We start from the raw sequence: 17,405 nt of genomic DNA, 5'->3' as shown, positions 1-17,405 counted from the left end.
TTTTCCTATCACTCTGTGATCTATGAACTCATCATTATTTAGAATGCTCATGGCGTTTCCCTTTATTTAGTCCATACAGAGGAGGGGGCTAATGGCTGTGCCTCTTCTGAACCAGTATTGAAACCCATTTTTCATAGTGTTCTGACCATGTGGTTTAGAAAAAATGACTTGACTTTGAGTTGACTCCCAGAGCCAAGGACAACTGAGGTTCCCATAAAGACTCTCAGTGACGGGAGTATCAATTCGGTGCTATTGATACATACTCAGGAGTATCGATGGAGTATTGATTACTCTCATAAGGTATTGATAATAATTGTTTAAAAAAAATGCACGTGTCAGTTCCTCATCTTCCAGGGCGGTACTTGGGTTGCACATGTCAGTTACTCATCTTCCAGGGCGGTACTTGGGTTGGGGTGGTTGGCTGGGCACGGTGAGGGGGGAATAAATGTACCACTGCTGTAATGCACGAATGATAACAAGCCTCCGGTCACTAGGTGGCAGCAACTCATACAGTGGTTTGTACAGATGTACAAATATACATGTTATCAGGTTCTCAATGGTATTTCAATTCGCAGTGGTGTGGGTCGGAGAGGGTAAGGGGCAAAGGGTCCCCCTCTTTGGGGACAAAAATATTATATTGTATAATATTATATATATATATATTATATATAATATTAAGAAAAAAATAATTGAGAACCACTGTTCTAGGGTAATAAGAACATTGTGAGAGCAGTGACTCCATGCGAACGAGTACACTAGACATCCTTGTACCTTAATAGTAGCAATTAAACTATTTGGATTGCATTGTGTAAATGCATGTATGTATGGATGTCTGATAATGGCCAACTGATATTATCATCAGTCAATGTTAGAATCGTTATCAATTTTTTTCCTCAATAATGAAAACCCCATAATGCAATCGCATGGGTTTTACCCATATGATGTGACCTAAAAAGAGTGAAGTGAAAGTGAAAGTGAAGGTGAATTACTGTCATTGTGACACAGCACACGACTGCACACAACGAAAAGTTGGCCTCTGCCTTTAACCCAAATGGCTGCATATGTCGGTTGATATCGGAATTGGAAATGAAGTGTTTGGACAACATCGGCATCCAACATCGGACATCCCTACTAATATGTTATGAACAATGCATAGTAAAGTTGTTGAATGCCGGCATTTGTAATGTGTTCTATTGGGTTAGAAAATCACACTAAATATTGTTATATTATAAAAAAAATTGCCAAATTAGTAATCGATCCAGTCTGTGTGGATCTGTACCCATGTTGTCGCCCCATCACTGAGACTATTGAGTGCCTGGTAATATTTATTTATGTATCTGTACAAACCACTGTATGAATTTCTGGCACCCAGATTATCAAAATAGATTAACAAGATGAGTTGCTCCGCTGCCATCTAGTGACTGGAGGGTGGATAATCAGGGTATTGTATGGTTTGTACAGAAAAATGAATAAATATTACCAGGCGCTTAATAACACACAATTTTGGTATTGGTTGATATCGGAATGAGATATTAGGTTAACCACTTGGCATGTCAACTGTTAAAGCACTGTTAAAGCGCTTTGAGCTACATGACTGTATCAAATGTCCATCCATTGAACACTGCGACTTAAACAATGATGCGACTAATTTGTGGATTTTTACGGGCTAACAAAGTTCATACCGCTAGCGATCAGTGACTTTTCTGGTAGGCTACTGTGTGTTGTACCAGTAGCGTACAGTATGTCTGTGAATGGTTGTGTGCGTATGTGTGCGTGGGGCGAGAGAGAGAGAGAGCGGTAGTGAAAGTTGTTTCTGTTTACCTCTGCTGTGGACAAGCACAAAGTGAAGGGAGTTAGCCGCGGAGCTAATGTTAGCTTGAGCCCTGGAGCAGATCACTAAGTCTCGCCTGTGCATTCCAACTATGGTCGACGCCGAAGAAAGCAAGAGCTAACGTGTAACCAGCTGTGTTAGAGGCACTGTTCTGAAAAAAAAAACATTTATTTAGTTAAAAGTATAAAAAACCTTTCTGTGTAAATATGCCATGTTACGACGTGGACACCTACAGCTTATATAGAAGTGTGGCCTATATAAGTGGGTGCGCTCAATATTCTGGAAATTACAGTACTACGGTGGTACTTAAGTGGTATGAACACTGCATGTGCTAGCGATATGCGGCTAAAACACCACTGACATGCTAAGTGCTAGCAGAAACTTGATCCAATAGTGTCTTATGGATGATGAAATTTACTTAAAACAATGCACCAGTATTTCCAAATCACGGATCACGACTTCCCATTGTACACTGACAGATATCAAAAACCCCGACAAGTCAAACACAACTACTATTTTACCCTTGAATGCTCTCAAAATAGATTTATTTGAAGGTAAAACACGCTCACAAACAGCCGGTTTCTTTTGCTAGGTTAGGTTCATTTCATTTGTTTCTCTGTCTGAACACGCCTCCTCCCGTTACAGTGTCTCAGCATAATGGCAGACCAGCTCTAAGAGAATTAATGGCTCACTGCACCAACAGTGGTTGTATAATACGTAATCAATATGATCTGTCTTAAAGTGCAGACACAAGTCCCAGTCGTCCACTCTGCTGCACACGAATACTCAGTGTTATCGGCGTCACAACGCTACAATGCCAATAACGATTTCTCCCGTCAGGCTGTTCTTTCTTTCTGTGATCCCAATGCGTGAGTGGTGTCATATACACCATGACGTATGCTTACTAGTGGCCACTGAATGTATGTACAATATATTGTACTTATAGCAGGGAAGCCCACACTTTTTTGGCTTAGCATCCACTACGGAAATGAGCAGGCTACAGTAAAGTGATCTGCCTACAATGACAGGGTTAAATATATATATATATTTATATATATAAATATATATATATATATATATTTATATATATGTACTGTATATAATTAAGTGTGTGATCGTGTGATAATATGTCTATGAAGATTCTCAGTCATCCAGGTCATGGTCAAGGTTGAAAAGTTCTGTTAGGCAAGTAGCTTTATTCTTTCACACCCAGAGTATATATTTGCTGTACTCTCCACCACCAGTTAGAACTGAAGAAGCCTCTTGGATGAGAGGTGAAATGTCTTCTTTTAGAAAATTCACGTCCAGTTGCCTAACAGAACTTTTCAACCTTGACCATGACCTGGATGACTGAGAATCTTCATAGACATATTATCACCATATTATCACACGATCACACACTTAATTATATACAGTACATATATATAAATATATATACGTACATATATTTATATACAGTGTTCCCTCTCTATATATATTTTGGGGGGGGGACTTTAAAAATGTGGATTCTCTTTTTGCATATTGAGATAAGTCCATTTGCGAATGATCGCTGGTAGCTTTGTTTACCTAGACGAGATCGCACACGGCGTACTATTGGCTAGTACAACACGTACTCTGTGTACTATTGGCTAATTGAGCGTGCTCTTCTGTTCCTCACGCTGATTGGCTGATGCATCGTAGCATCTCTCAGCATCTCCCCCCCCCGTCTTCGGGCACCCTTCCCCCTCCCTTTCACTTCCCCCTGCGCAACTCTACTGTGCATATAATTGTGTGGGAAAGGGTAATACAGTCTAGGGAGGGTTGATAACAGTGTAGGGTAAAAATATTTTATGAAAACTTTTTACATACTTGGATGAAATGCTCGGTTCAAAGTTTTTAACCGGGTTACATGTGGTACGAAAACTCGGCAAAACAAACCGAATTATGTTTAGAGTTACTTTTCTTTTACCAATTCTTCTGGACTTTTTTGGTCTTCCCAAAACAAAGTCTGTTTTGTTACTGAAATGCATGGTTCACTGAGAAGCCTACACAAACTCACTAATTTATTGATTTATTTATTTTACAATGTCATATTTAGATCAGCCAAAAGCTGCCTCTTTTTGCTCCGATGTTCTTTCATTTTCCACCACACACACTCACATAGAATATTAGCATTTAACGCCAGCTCTACTCTCCAGGTTGATACTTTGTGTGCCTGCCGCAGGTCAGAATGGCTACATCCAGCAGCCAGTAAAACTGCTTTCTCAGTCCAATCGCTAATGGTGTTGAACTGCATGTGCACTGCTGATCCAGAGCTATTATCTAATTGCTACTGCAGTATCAATCTCCTTCTGCCTCCTTCGGTCTCTCCCTCTCCTTTCCTCATATATTTAATGCATAATATCTGTCCATCACTGGCAAATTTACTGAGACGTATGGACTACCCTGTACTCTTTTTTTTTCTTAGTAAAGTGTTTCTCGTTTAATTTAAAATTTCTTCTTTTTTCTTCTATATATTGTTTCTATGTATTGTTTTTTTTATTCATCCCCTTTTGACCTACTGCTTTCAATTTAATCGCCCCCAGGATGTACAATACTAAGTGTCGACTTGGCCAAGGCCCCCTTGGGGCGGGGCTCAAAAAAATTGGAGGGAAAAAAAAGATAATGTATATATACGCGTAAACAGCCGCAATAGATAAATATTTAAGTGTCCTAAGAACATACCGTCAGACAGCTGCAACTTCAGCATGATGAGGTCACAATCTGTGTCTAGACCTAACCTGCGACTTGCATCAAGCTGCTCTGCGGCTCAAGCTAACATGTACCTAGCTAGCGCAAAATGGACAGTTTTTTTTTGTAGGATTTTCTGAGCGTTTGCAAACGGGAGTCCCTGACCAGAAGCTAATGCCGTTTGGGGAAACTTGTCATGAAAAAAAGAACCTCTTGTCTAATAACAACACTTTAATGTCTTAGTAGAGGCATTTGTTTTCTACTACAAAGAGTTTACATATTTGCATATGTAAACGTACGTATGTTCTTTTCCATTTGTCGATTTCATTTGTTGTTGGTACCGCAATTTCATCCAATGTATTTATTTATTTATTTTTTTCACTTTCATGCTTTTTTTCTGAACAGTGCCTGTAACACAGATGGTTAGCTCTTTGCTGCTGTGGTGCCCAGACCGTAGTTGGATTTCACAGGGGAGACTTGATCTGCTCCAGGGCTGAAGCTAACATTAGCTCCGGGGCTAACACACTTCAACATGACTGGGCTCAAACTGCTCTCCCCCCACACATATATACGCACACAGTCATTCACAGACAGACATACGCTACTAGTATAACACACAGTAGCCTACCAGAAAAGTCATTGATCGCTAGCGGTATGAACTTCGTTAGCCCGTAAAAATCCATAAATTAGCCGCATCATTGTTTAAGCCACAGGGTTCAAAGCGTGTGAAAAACGTAAGAGCATATAGACCGATATTACGTTATAATGCAATTGCAATTCAACTGCTTAATGTACATTATAGTATGGTGTCGTATAGAACTAAGCATTAGATTAGATCCATTTAGAATAGGGGAAACTGACACAAAGCACAAATCTACCTGTTGCAGCCAATGGCATGAGTCTGACAATAATCTAACAGTGCATTAATGGATACTTGGATGACTCGAGCAGAATATTGCTTTGATTATTAAGCTTTGCCAGGAGTATAAATAGAAAAAGCTGTTCTTTTATGACGGAGTTGATTCGACAATAAAGCACCTGTCCAAACTTACTTCAATAATAAAAATAGGGACAGTAGCGCAGGAGACAGCGGCCTACATTCCAAAAATACCAAAAGTACACAGCCCCAACCGTCACCCTCAAAACAAAATTGCAGGTCTAAAGAATTTTCAATGCTTTAATAACATAATAATAATAATAATAAATTATAAGAATTCAATAAACATTAAACAATAATATTAAGATTCAACGTGGTGCTTTGGCCAAAAGGCATTGTCATTGGTGTGGAACCCCAGGGTTCACCTCCTGGGCAAGTTTGAATCCCAGTTAGGGTGGTTGGTACCTTCCAGTGGACTCACCACCTACAGGAAGGTTCAGGGGGGTTGGTACGGTGCAGTGTGATTTGGGTGGCGGTCATGGAGACTGCTGCTCCCGCGACCATGTAATGGATGGACGAATTAGTTAGAGTTCTCAGAACACCTGGGATGAAGAGTGATTTATTGGTTCTCGCTCAGACAGGCTGGGATTTATATTGGAGTTTGGAGTCTGCACTAAACCCATCACCAAAGTAAGCAGGGGCAGGCAGCTCAAACGACATGCCATGCTCAGTGCACCTCAGCGGTAACTTGGCAGCCTGTGGATTCGAACCTGAAAACCTTCCGGACACAAGTCTGCTTCTTTAACCACTAATCCACTATTGCAAAGTTCCAAAGTTCCAATTGGCTGGATCCCGTAATGTTAGTATCTGAAATGAGTCACGTGTACAGGGGGCCTCAATCTACATTGGAAATTGTATTCCTGTAGTGCCATGTCAAAATTGACATACTGCACATAAGCACTTATGTGGTTGTAATGGCGGTGGTAACATCATAATCTAGGACAGGCATTGGCAAACTAAGGCCCGGGGCCCAGATGCGGCCCGTTCAGCTTTGTAATTCAGCCCGCCAAACCTGTCCAAATTATATAATTGGACTGTATTGTGATTATATTTCTGCCTTTTTTCTGCAATGCTCACATTTTCTCCAGCATTTTAACCTTCATGCATGACTTTTACATGTCATTTATTTTAGTTCAGAACGCTCCATCTATCTGCTCCTGACCCGGACCCCCCTGTTCAATTTTAGGACAATTGCGGCCCACAAGTCTAAAAGTTTGCCATGGACAACACCTGATCTTGGGCATTAAAACATTACATTAAAAACATCCTACTTAACGCAACCCACCCTGCAACTGTACCGGGTCTCTCTTTAGCCCACGAGTGTCCGTGCAGAGCTGGATCTGGCACAATCCAGCCATAAATCTGATAAGACCAGGGTGGCATTTGATGAGTTTGAGGAAAGTGTTTCTTTATTGTTTCTCTATTTTATTGAAACACTGTATAGAATATCACGAAAACAAGAAGGGAAGTGTGCTGTCGAACTCTTTATTGTCCTCTACACAGTCTGACGAAACCGTGAGACTCTGAGTCTTATGCTTAAGAGCCTTAACGAACGGCAAAAAGTCTCAAAGAAATGTGTCCTCCTTGTCGAAATGTTGACGCTAACCATGGACCCCCGTCAGGGAATTTAGGTCAACTTGAAGTCAAATCGTTAGATTTTTTTTCCCTTTGTCAATAACATGTAAAACGTTTGCCCACCAACTGATGTACGGCATTAAAACATGACATTAAAAACATTAAAACATCCTGCAACTGTACAGGGTCTCTCTTTAGAGTCCCATGAGTGCGCGCTTTGTAGATTTATATGTAAAAAAAAATATGTAAAACGTTTTAAATTTTAAAAAAATATAGTATTATCAGAGAGATTTAAAATAAATACACAGACAGATCAATCAGGACTTGAAGCCGTTGCGGAAGTTAGATTCTTGCGCCTTAATAGTGTGACTGGCACAACGAAAGGATTGAGAGGAGGGAAGAGTTCGAGCAGGTCTGCCTCATCCGAATCACTTGTTGCATCCGTTTCCGACGAGTGACCATCAGTCAAATGCTGGTGTCCACCGTCCGTGGCTCCAGCGCTGTCATCGGTTCCCACGATGTTGTCATCGTCGACTGTTGTGATGCTGCTTCCACTGCTCTTTTTGTCTCTTTGAGCGTCGACCCGTTTCCTCAGGCTTTTAAACAGCTTTGTGATCTTCCCCCCCGAGTCAGCAGCGGACGAGAAGCAGGTGTACACATGGAAAAAAAAAAACAAAAAAAAAAAAAAAAAAAGAAAATATTATTTTATCGCTTGATATCTCAGACAGAATGAAATTTAAAAAGCAACATCATTTTCGGTATCATGTCATTTAGAATGATCTGAAAGCTACTACAAATCACAACCGTTTCTTCCATGAACTGATGCTGCCCTCTAGTGGATAGCTCGGGCAATTGCCTCTATTGTCACTGCAAACACTTGAAAACCATGCAACACGAAAACCATAAAATATAAGTAAGGCTTTCTAGCACCTGATTTGACTTTTTTTTAGAAGCATTAAAGGCAGAACAATTAAATACTTTTCTGCTAGTTGGCAGCAGACGGCTACGAAAACTAAAAAAAAAAGGTTAAGCAGAGCTGTTGAAGAAGAAGAAGAAGTGAGTGTCTTTCTTCAATTCCTGCCAGTATATGAGCGTTGTCTTCAACTGAACAGACAGTGATTTTTATCAATTATGAGGTCATTTAAACTTGAAGATTATTATATTTAATTACATATACTATTGTGAGAGGCAGTGGTGCTTTGGCCCAGAGGCAATGTCTCTGTCATTGGTGTGGAACCCCAAGGGTTCACCTCCTTGGCAAGTTTGAATCCCGGTTACGGTGCAATTTGATTTGGGTGGCAACTGCTGCCCCCGCGATCCGATAAGTGGATGAAAATGGATGGATACTATTGTGAGATTTTCATTTGGTGGTGTGCCGTGCAGTTTTTCCTGATAATATTTATGTGTCGTGGCTCAATAAAGGTTGGGAAACAGTGCACTACAAAAACTGTTGTTTATTAGGGGTAAAATGGACAGCAAAAAAAAATGGCACGTTTACCCTGGGAAATATATGTGTGCAAAAGACGCACTATGCTTAGGGTCGAGCAATGAATGAATGTCAAAAATCAACACTGCAGAAGTAGAATACAACATCCAACTGTCAGACAATACGAGTCCGGAGCATCGCATAGGGAAAAATAAACGAAAAGAGGGAGAAGCCTTTGCTTCGACTTGAGGGTGGGTATGTTGTTAACATGAAAGTACATAGCACCCGACTTGCACTGGAGATAAAAGTATTTTCCAGCAGGATCCATTAATGTTCATTAAATGTCAGGCCTTTGTCTATGTAGTTTGGTTAAACGGCATGTGCGGAAACTGACCAGATAGTGGCGAAAACTTGTTAATAAAGGTTTAGCGGTTGTTATGGAGCAATGTAGTTTACCATCGCCACCTACTGGGGAATCTAATTCATAACAGGCATAGCAGTTAACAGAGAGTTGATAGACTAGAAATGTCTGTAGCCGATAAGTTTGTTGACAGAGGAAACATTTTGAAATACAAGACTGAACAATGAGCAGGTTTCGACCACAGTTGGCAATAATAATAATAATAATAATAATAACAACAACAACAAAATTGTGTGTAAATCTACAGTTAGCCACCAAATTGTGCAAACCCACATCAGAACCTTTAGTGACAGACCAAAAACTCTCAAAAGCCCATATTTATATGCGTTAATGAATTTGTGGAGATTAATCCAATTAAATATTTAACAGACTTTAAGGCGTTGCAGAATTGTAGAATGACAGATTTATTATAACCAATAACTCCATTAACATATTTTTTGTTGCTTTTTTTTTCTCTTTATTTTTTTTTTTTATCAGAGCCTTCCTACCAAGGAAGACAATTAAACAAAACCATTATAGGAAAGTACGTGAGGCTAAACGAGGATAAGGAGATGAAGTCCAATCAGATCCCAGTTTGTCCTGCACGATAAAGGGCCAGAGCCGACATCAGAAGTATGTTTGTGATTAGAAGATAGGACATGTAAACAGAGCATCTGTCTTGGGAGCATAGCGTGGCCACGACATTTCTGCTGCTCTCTTTTCTCTCATTTTCTCCCTCCCCTTTCATTTCCTTCCTTTCTCTCTCTCTCTCTCTCTCTTCCCACTTTGAGGTTTTGAAAACAACTCAACAAGACCTAAACCTAAATTCACAGTGAGGTTCCGGGGGGGCGACTTCCAATAGAATATGGCACACTGAACATAAGTGTACCACTGCTGTAATGCTTGAATGATAACAAGCCTCCAGTCACTAGGTGGCAGCAACTCATACAGTGGTTTGTACAGATAAAAAATATACGTTATCTGGTTCTCAATAGCAGTAGTTTTGTAATTCCCAGGGGTGTGGGAGGGACGGGGGGGCACATGACAGAAAATAATTGAGACTGGTTTAAATAATGTGTTTCATCAAGCTCTGTTACCTGTGTAAGATGTTTGTGGAATGCAGTGTAGTCCAGGAGAGAAAGTTGCTCTTGGAGAGACATCAGCAGGTTCAGGACAATGGCACTCTCTAAACACCAATAACATTAGAATATTATTATTATTATTATTATTATTTAAATGCATTGCCAGTGAACTTCCTGACAAAAAGAATAGACACATTAAGCAGAACTGGCATTTAAATACAGGAGGGTCCCCTGATGTAGGACATAAAAACATCACAAGAGTCAGACTTATGCCTGGGAGCCACAATGAAGGGCACAAAGTTATTTTCAATTTGTTTTAACTTTTTTTGTTGTTGTCAGTTTAACAGTTTAATAAAAGCAACTTCTCAAGTTGATGACTAATCTTTTTGGAACAATCATGATTTCAATATGAATCTAAATAATCGTGATTACGATTTTTGCCATCAAGCAGCCCTATTATCAACTTCCACTGCTATGCAGATGATACACAACTATTTTACCCATTAACCCACACTATACCATTGATAGTATGGGAGGCTGACACCGTCTCTTTATTCAGTCAGAATTAAAATCTTGCTTTTTAAAAAGTCTATTTGTAGCCCCGAGGCAGGTAACTGAACACAGGCCCCAGATTTCTTCATATTAAAAATTCATTTAAATCACCCCCATTGCCAAATACATGATCAGTGTGACATCAAATGTGGTTTTTCAATAACATTTGTAAAATGAATATCCTGTTTTACTTTATATTTTTAACATTAACTCAAAAATATTATTGACGTGTCACGTCATGTTGAAGAGTGAGTCGGTTATATAGCTGTGAAAACGCTGTTTATGTTCTGTTGTGCTTCCCTGTTTCTGTTTACCTCTGCTGCGGACAAGCACAAAGTGAAGGGAGTTAGCCCCGGAGCTAATGTTAGCTTCAGCTCTGGAGCAGATCACTAAGTCTCCCCTGTGCATTCCAATTACAGTCGGGGCGCCGAAGCAGGAAAGAGCTAACGTGTAACCGGTCGTGTTAGAGGCACTGTTCGGAAAAAAAGCATTAATTTAATTAAATGTAAAAAAGAAAAAGAAAAAAAAAACCTTCTGTGTAAATATCCCAGGTTACAACGTGGACACCTGCGGCTTATAGAGAAGTGCGGCCTATATATGTAGAATTATTGTTTTCTTTTTGGGTGGGTGCGGCTTATATTCAGGTGCACGGAAATTACAGTAGTAAAAATAACAGTATTTTCACCAATCATATTTTAAAAAAAACAGATGGACTCACCCATGGGTGTGAGATGACATTTTTCATCTGGCTTGTCAGTAACACTCAGGTAACGATAGATGTTCTCAAAGTTTACCGCCCTCTTGTCCGTGCAGGTCTTGGAAACATCCTTTTTTCTTTTGCTGTTGACTCTTTTATTAGATGCACGCTGGAGCGTGGGTGATGTGGGAACAGCTTGGGTGGAAGAATTGAACGGAGCTGAACTTGAAGACGTAACAGATGATGATGGAGATGTGTTGGAGTATGGAGTGACAATGGTGGCTGAGGAAGGCACAGCTGCATGTGGACTAGATGATGGACTTAAATCTGAGGTGGTGCCTGATGGTTGTTTTGAACCATCCTGCGTTATGTGAATACTTTGAGGCTCGACCTCAAAGGCAGAGTCGGTGGCTGGGGAGACTGGGTTTAAAAACTGTGGTGTACATGTTTCTGAATCCTCCAGGTGAGATGCAGCGGATGGCACTTGTGAAGCCAAAGAGTTTCTGCCGTTTTGCCCTTCTCCTATTGGTGAATTGAGTGATGGATATTCGTGCAACATGGGAGGATCTGTATAGCTAGTGCCAGAGGGTGAGCCTAAGGAGAGAAACAGGAGAAAGTACAATCAAATAATTACATTGACCCTTTGATGCATGACCCATGATATACTGAGTTAAATTTTTTTTACTGTTTTTAGACATTAAAATAAGAACTGATTTGGTTCTGTTTTTATACACCAAATTTTCTTTTTGAATGTTGACACAATTATTCTGCAGTTGCAAAGGCTGACCACTGTATGGCAGTGTTGGGTGATTCTCAGGTGTACACTGTAGAGGCTTATATGCAACACTGCCATCAAAACCTATTCTTATCATAGAAAATGACATTTTCATAGCTGTCCACTGTAGTGACCGTCATGCATGATGACTGACTGCAAATTGCCAATTGACCAAAAAAAGAATAGTAACATGATTATTCATGTTGGTTGTTACACTTTACTGTAAATTTTTTGTTATCTGTTACAGTGCTGTGGTGTTGTACGTTGAGGTCCAACCAAATGTGACCTCTGCTTCACCAAAGTGAACAGTGGGCAGCTTTAAGCACCTGGGTAGAAGTGTGTGGGGACGGTGACATGCTCAGAGCACCTCAGTGGTAACTTGGCAGCTGGTGGACTGGAACCTGAAACCTTCTGGACCCAAGTCCACTTTCTTAACCACTTAAGCACTGCACCATCTAGTGTTGTACTTGTACTTGTACTTGTCCTGAAGCTACATAATAAAAAAAGATGCAAGGTGGTTCCATACCTGGGACTGGCAAACATGTGTTGTCCTGGTCCGTGTCTTCGTTTATAATCTGCAGAGGAACATTGTTCTTTAGAGTGAGAGGCTCTGTAGATGATACAGTCAGCATCTAAAAGAAAAACAAAAAGAAAACAGTGAAAGAGTGGACTGGCTATTTATCTGAAAAGAAAAACACTTTTACACAACCATGCTTCTAAATTTAAACTTTTGGCATTTTTATGGTGCAATTTTCATTGAGGGTATGTGAGGGTATGTACGTATATGTATATATATATGAATATTTATAACTTGTACTTTGTATAAATATATTACTAATATATATCCTATATTATATTATATATGTATATTAGCTCTGAGTAATAATGGTTGTATAAATCTGGTCGACACCCATACACTAATATATCTGCTGGAACTGCCCATATAGCTAACTGTTTATCTATTTGTCTATCTTTCTATATTCCTATCTATCTATCTATCTAACTATCTATCTTTCTATCTATCTATCTATCTTTCTTTCTTTCTATCTGTCTATCTAACTATCTATCATGTCTAAACATGTTCGAACACAAGGCCGTTGACTGATACAACAGTGACACCTTGTGGCGGAGGTGCACAGCTGCGCACATAAAACTGCCCTTAAGCCATCATAGTACTTGATGACGCTGATTGGATACATTTCATTTGCTCATTTGTATATCACATCTAAGTCACAGGTCAGCTATTGGCTGACTTTTAAAAAAACTAATTGTGAGGGAAAAACGGCCAATTGCTCGCTCGATATTTAAATAGGCCGTTCATGTTGTATGACGCACTATTAATATAGAAATTGTGAGGAAAAACAGCCAATTGCTCGCTCATTTTAAATAGGTCGTCCATGTTGTATGACGCACTATTAATATAGTTGTTCCAAAATTATTCACTAATTGTTACATTGGTACTTATGTACAGTATGTGAGTTCCGACCTACGTCTAAAGTCGAGTTTTGTCGCGTGTCGAGTTTATGTTGTCCATAATTTGAATAAATGTAAGCCTTGCTCAATAAAGAATCAGCGACTTTACTATACCCGAGAGAAAGCAGAAGAAATGGACTCCTCAAGGGTCCCAGCAATTTGAGAAGCAAGACATGTCCACCCTTCAATGGGCTGTTTGGCCGTCTCTTTTCCCGCCTGTTGTTGTTTTACAGTTGTGGATGCAATCGTGATTACTTTATTCGTCAGCGACTCTATGCAAGACTGGATCTGAAAGATAAAAAGAGACGAACACATTTGATGACATGTATCTTATACACGCACTCTGGTAATGGAAGTAGAGTGCTTTATTTGAAATTGTACACCTTATTAAATAATTTTTATATTAAATGAATGCAACAGATGATGATACAATGGAGGGGACGCATCAGTGTTACTGAGAGCTGTTTAATACACTTAAAACATTGTATGTTTTAAGTGTATTAAACAGTTATATTAAAACATTATATGTCCATTGTCCTCTTTATTTATTTTAACTCATTAAAGTACTTCTTGTAACCTCTAAAACGCATCTGTCTCTAGAACTTGACGTCTGTCCTAACCAGCTCACTTTCTTGGTTAACTGTTTTGATAACACAAAGTAGTAAACGTGCTGACGTCATGCGACGTCTACGCACATTTTTACACACAGTTTTCTAGTAGCACACAGGGTTAAGAAACCATATTTAAACACAGAATTTGTTTGCCAGAAGACTCTAACGTGATACCAAGACCTTTATTGAGCATAACATCACAGACGTTTAATAGCAGACTGAATTAGACTCTTAAATTAGATTTAGGAAAGACATTTTTCCTCTTACCTCTGACTCTGAGCGGTTCGGCAACCGCTCCGCAATAAACCCGTAGTCGATGTCTTCTGTTGTCGACTCATGTCTGCTTTTCAGTATTTTCAGAGCCGCGATTAGCTCCTTCTGCTCCCTTAACTGCCATTTGTTTTCCTTTTTCTCTTTTAGCACGCATGTAACTGGTTTCACTCGAAATCGAGGCGGTGGCTTCATATCGACCGGACATGAAATACCGTCATTTACAGCGAAAGTCGAAAAAAGTGGGGGAAAAGTGACAGGGCGGCGCTACATTGAAGAAATATAAAGAAACGTTTATATCTGAATCCACAATGACAGCAAAGACTTTGAAACCTATGCATTTTCCGCTTCCGCTCTTCTTCTCCCGGTGGCTTAGATGGAGATTTGGCAAAAAGACGCATTACCGCCACCATGTGTGCAAAAAGATACAACTTTTTTTTTCACTCCATACATTGTTAATGTGGTAAATGGCTATTCAGTAGATATTCCAGTAGATATTAATATCTACTGTACATAGGCGTATACTGGCCTCATTCTAACAACCATCACTACAGTGTTCTTATGGTACATTGTGTTTGCTAACTGCATTAGAAGGCTAATTGACAATTAGAAAACCCTTAAAAAAAACTTCTACAATTATGGCAGCACCGCTGAAAACCATTTAAAAAAACTTGTATTGTAATAATTATGGCAGCACCGCTGAAAACCATTTTGCTTGTTGGAGAAGCTATAAAACTGGCCTTCCTTTGAGCTAGCTGAGTATCTCAAGCATCATATTTGTAAAAAAAAAAAAATTATCATGGTGCAGAAAGGCAAAAATGTAATGTTCTTGCATGTACACTCAGGGTCTCAGGAAGTTAAGCATTTTGCACAGACCATCTAATTTTTTCCTCTTTTTTTGACCAAATATTTGCATTTCTTGCAGATGGATTCTTGACGTATCGAACAAGTCTCTAACATGCATGAAAAGCACAAACATATATATATGTCTATGGTTAATTAATATCCATCACCTTGTTTTGGAACTAACCACATTTAACAAGCAAACACTTTAATCGTTCTTTCTTTTATGGATAGTGGTTCCCAAACCTTTTTACAGTGCGCCCTTTCTTTCTTTTTCTTTTTTTTCTTCACTTTCTCTCTCTCTCTTTCTCTCTTGCACTACGCCGAACTATTCCCCTCTGTCACTGTACTCGAGCCGGGATCGGGGAAACTAATTTCGTTCATCCCATGTCTAACATGTGTTGCAATGACAATAAAGAACCTTGAGTCCTTGAGTCCTTCTGGCAGGATTGAAGACACTTTTATTCTTACAACTGATATTCTAAATAAATCACACAAAATATAATGGCAGGATTTAAGACACTTTTATTCTTACAACTGCTATTCTAAATAAATCACACAAAATATAATTACAAATCATTTACAAAGGTGCCTGGATCCTGTTTGTTTCAACCTCCTTCAGGTATAAACTATAAATTAGCCGCATGTAGCAAGTAGCGGCTTATAGTCCTTAAATGATGGTATTTTGAACACAACGTGACACATTTATCATTGGTACCTTTTTGAAATTTGTTTTCCCGTTACTAATTTGCCAATTTCAACTTCTATTCTTGTGAGTCGCTTTGGATAAAAGTGTCTGCTAAATGCATAAATGTAAATGTAAATGCGCCTGGTCAATTAGAATGACAGAGCTGTATTTCCTCAGTTAACTTTAAAATATGCAAAGATCAATTGTAAGCAGATCAGAGGATAGTTAAGGTTGAGCTGTTTAGAGATAACGTTACGAGGCAAGGTTTAGACATGTGATAAGAAGAGATATGATAGTGGCTATGATAAGCAAAGGATATTAGAGAATGCCAAAAGAAAACAGAAAGACCACAAAGGAGATTCGTGAATGTCGTGAAAACACAAAAGCGTAACCATATATATATATATACATGTATATATACATATATATAGATATATATATATATATATATATATATATATATATATATATATATACATATATATATACATATATATAGAGATATATATATACATATACATATACATATATATACATATATATATATATATACACATATATATGTACATATATACACACATATATATATACATATATATATATACATATATATACATATACTGTATATATATCAAGCTTAACTGATTCACTTCTTTTTTCCGTATAATAATAAATGTTAAAAATCCAACTGTACATTTTAGGTACATCCTGAGCAGTTTTACTTACACAAAGGATAATCCAGTAAAGTGTTTTTACAGTTTGGGATGCAGTGAACCAATGACAGGTTTGCTGGAGCAGAACTCTTTCCACCAGTGTGGACGCTGCAGCACTTGGTGGCCATTCACCACTGCTGACCACAAGTTCTTGTAAAGCTGTGTGGAGAAGAATTCGATAGATGAGTACTAATGTGCTGAAAACATCGCATCTGGTCATTGGGCCGTAGTTTGCCCGTGCTTCCACTAGTAACCGTATATCCTTACCTGACCATCAGCATTTCCAATTGGTGAGTTCAGGATGAAATCAGTTGGGGCTATAACATCCACCAACGCCACAGCATCATTTTTTAGCTAGAGGTAAAAGGATAACACACGAGTAGTAAGTAGTAACCTACAGGACCTGCGAGAACATGTATGATTAGGTTTTTACACACACACACACACACACGCACACATGCACACACAAACATCTATATAATAAAGATAAAAATTAATAATTCACTGATTGATTAATCGGAATTAAGTGTGAATATATATACTATATATATATATATATATATATGGATGGATGGATAGATAGATGGATGGATGGATAGATGGATGGATGGATGGATGGATGGATGGATGGATAGATAGATAGATAGACAGATAGATAGATAGATGGATAGATAGATAGACAGATAGACAGATAGACAGATAGACAGATAGATGGTTGGATGGATGATAGATAGATGGATGGATGGATGATTGATGGATGGATGGATAGATGGATAGATAGATAATGGATGGATGGTTGGATGGATGGATGATTGATGGATGG

The 17,405-nt window shown here is 38.9% G+C and overlaps 2 protein-coding genes across 3 annotated transcripts in view; both read right to left on the bottom strand.

Moving 5' to 3' along the window:
- Nucleotides 1-5,919: 5,919 nt before the first annotated feature.
- snapc2 (small nuclear RNA activating complex, polypeptide 2) lies at nt 5,920-14,982 on the bottom strand. 2 transcript variants are annotated; one of them, XM_008328208.3, is made up of 6 exons: nt 14,336-14,980; nt 13,572-13,745; nt 12,511-12,616; nt 11,231-11,803; nt 9,976-10,064; nt 5,920-7,668 (listed from the first exon to the last, which is right to left on the bottom strand). In XM_008328208.3, exons 1-6 carry the CDS (start codon nt 14,531-14,533, stop codon nt 7,366-7,368), a joined length of 1,443 nt encoding a protein of 480 aa, XP_008326430.1. In that variant the 5' UTR covers nt 14,534-14,980; the 3' UTR covers nt 5,920-7,365. The 2 variants fall into 2 exon arrangements, with proteins under 2 accessions (XP_008326430.1, XP_024913357.1); XM_025057589.1 differs by lacking the exons at nt 5,920-7,668; nt 9,976-10,064 and adding an exon at nt 10,928-10,984 and having other exon boundaries at nt 14,336-14,982.
- A 1,494-nt stretch (nt 14,983-16,476) lies between these two features.
- The window catches only part of acox3 (acyl-CoA oxidase 3, pristanoyl), a 20,936-nt gene continuing 20,007 nt past the window's right edge, over nt 16,477-17,405 (bottom strand). Inside the window, exons 18-19 of the mRNA XM_025057584.1 lie at nt 16,850-16,936; nt 16,477-16,741 (exon numbers count right to left, since the gene is read on the bottom strand). Coding sequence (XP_024913352.1) covers nt 16,622-16,741; nt 16,850-16,936 — 207 coding nt within the window. The 3' untranslated portion in view covers nt 16,477-16,621. The remainder of the gene's footprint in view (nt 16,742-16,849; nt 16,937-17,405) is intronic.

Source organism: Cynoglossus semilaevis, chromosome 1 (genome assembly GCF_000523025.1).
Source record: "Cynoglossus semilaevis isolate Cse_v1.0 chromosome 1, Cse_v1.0, whole genome shotgun sequence".
In the NCBI taxonomy this organism is placed as follows: Eukaryota; Metazoa; Chordata; class Actinopteri; order Pleuronectiformes; family Cynoglossidae; genus Cynoglossus; species Cynoglossus semilaevis.
This window is presented reverse-complemented; position numbering and strand designations above follow the sequence as displayed.

What these genes read in the sequence shown, in the direction of transcription:
- snapc2 (XM_008328208.3), bottom strand. Translation starts at nt 14,533, where the DNA reads ATGAAGCCACCGCCTCGATTTCGAGTGAAACCAGTTACATGCGTGCTA. An exon ending in ATGTCATCTCACACCCATGG is followed by an intron (nt 10,065 to 11,230) that starts GTGAGTCCATCT and finishes ATTGGTGTTTAG; the next exon opens with AGAGTGCCATTGTCCTGAAC. An exon ending in TCCACAAACATCTTACACAG is followed by an intron (nt 7,669 to 9,975) that starts GTAACAGAGCTT and finishes TCGGGGGGGAAG; the next exon opens with ATCACAAAGCTGTTTAAAAG.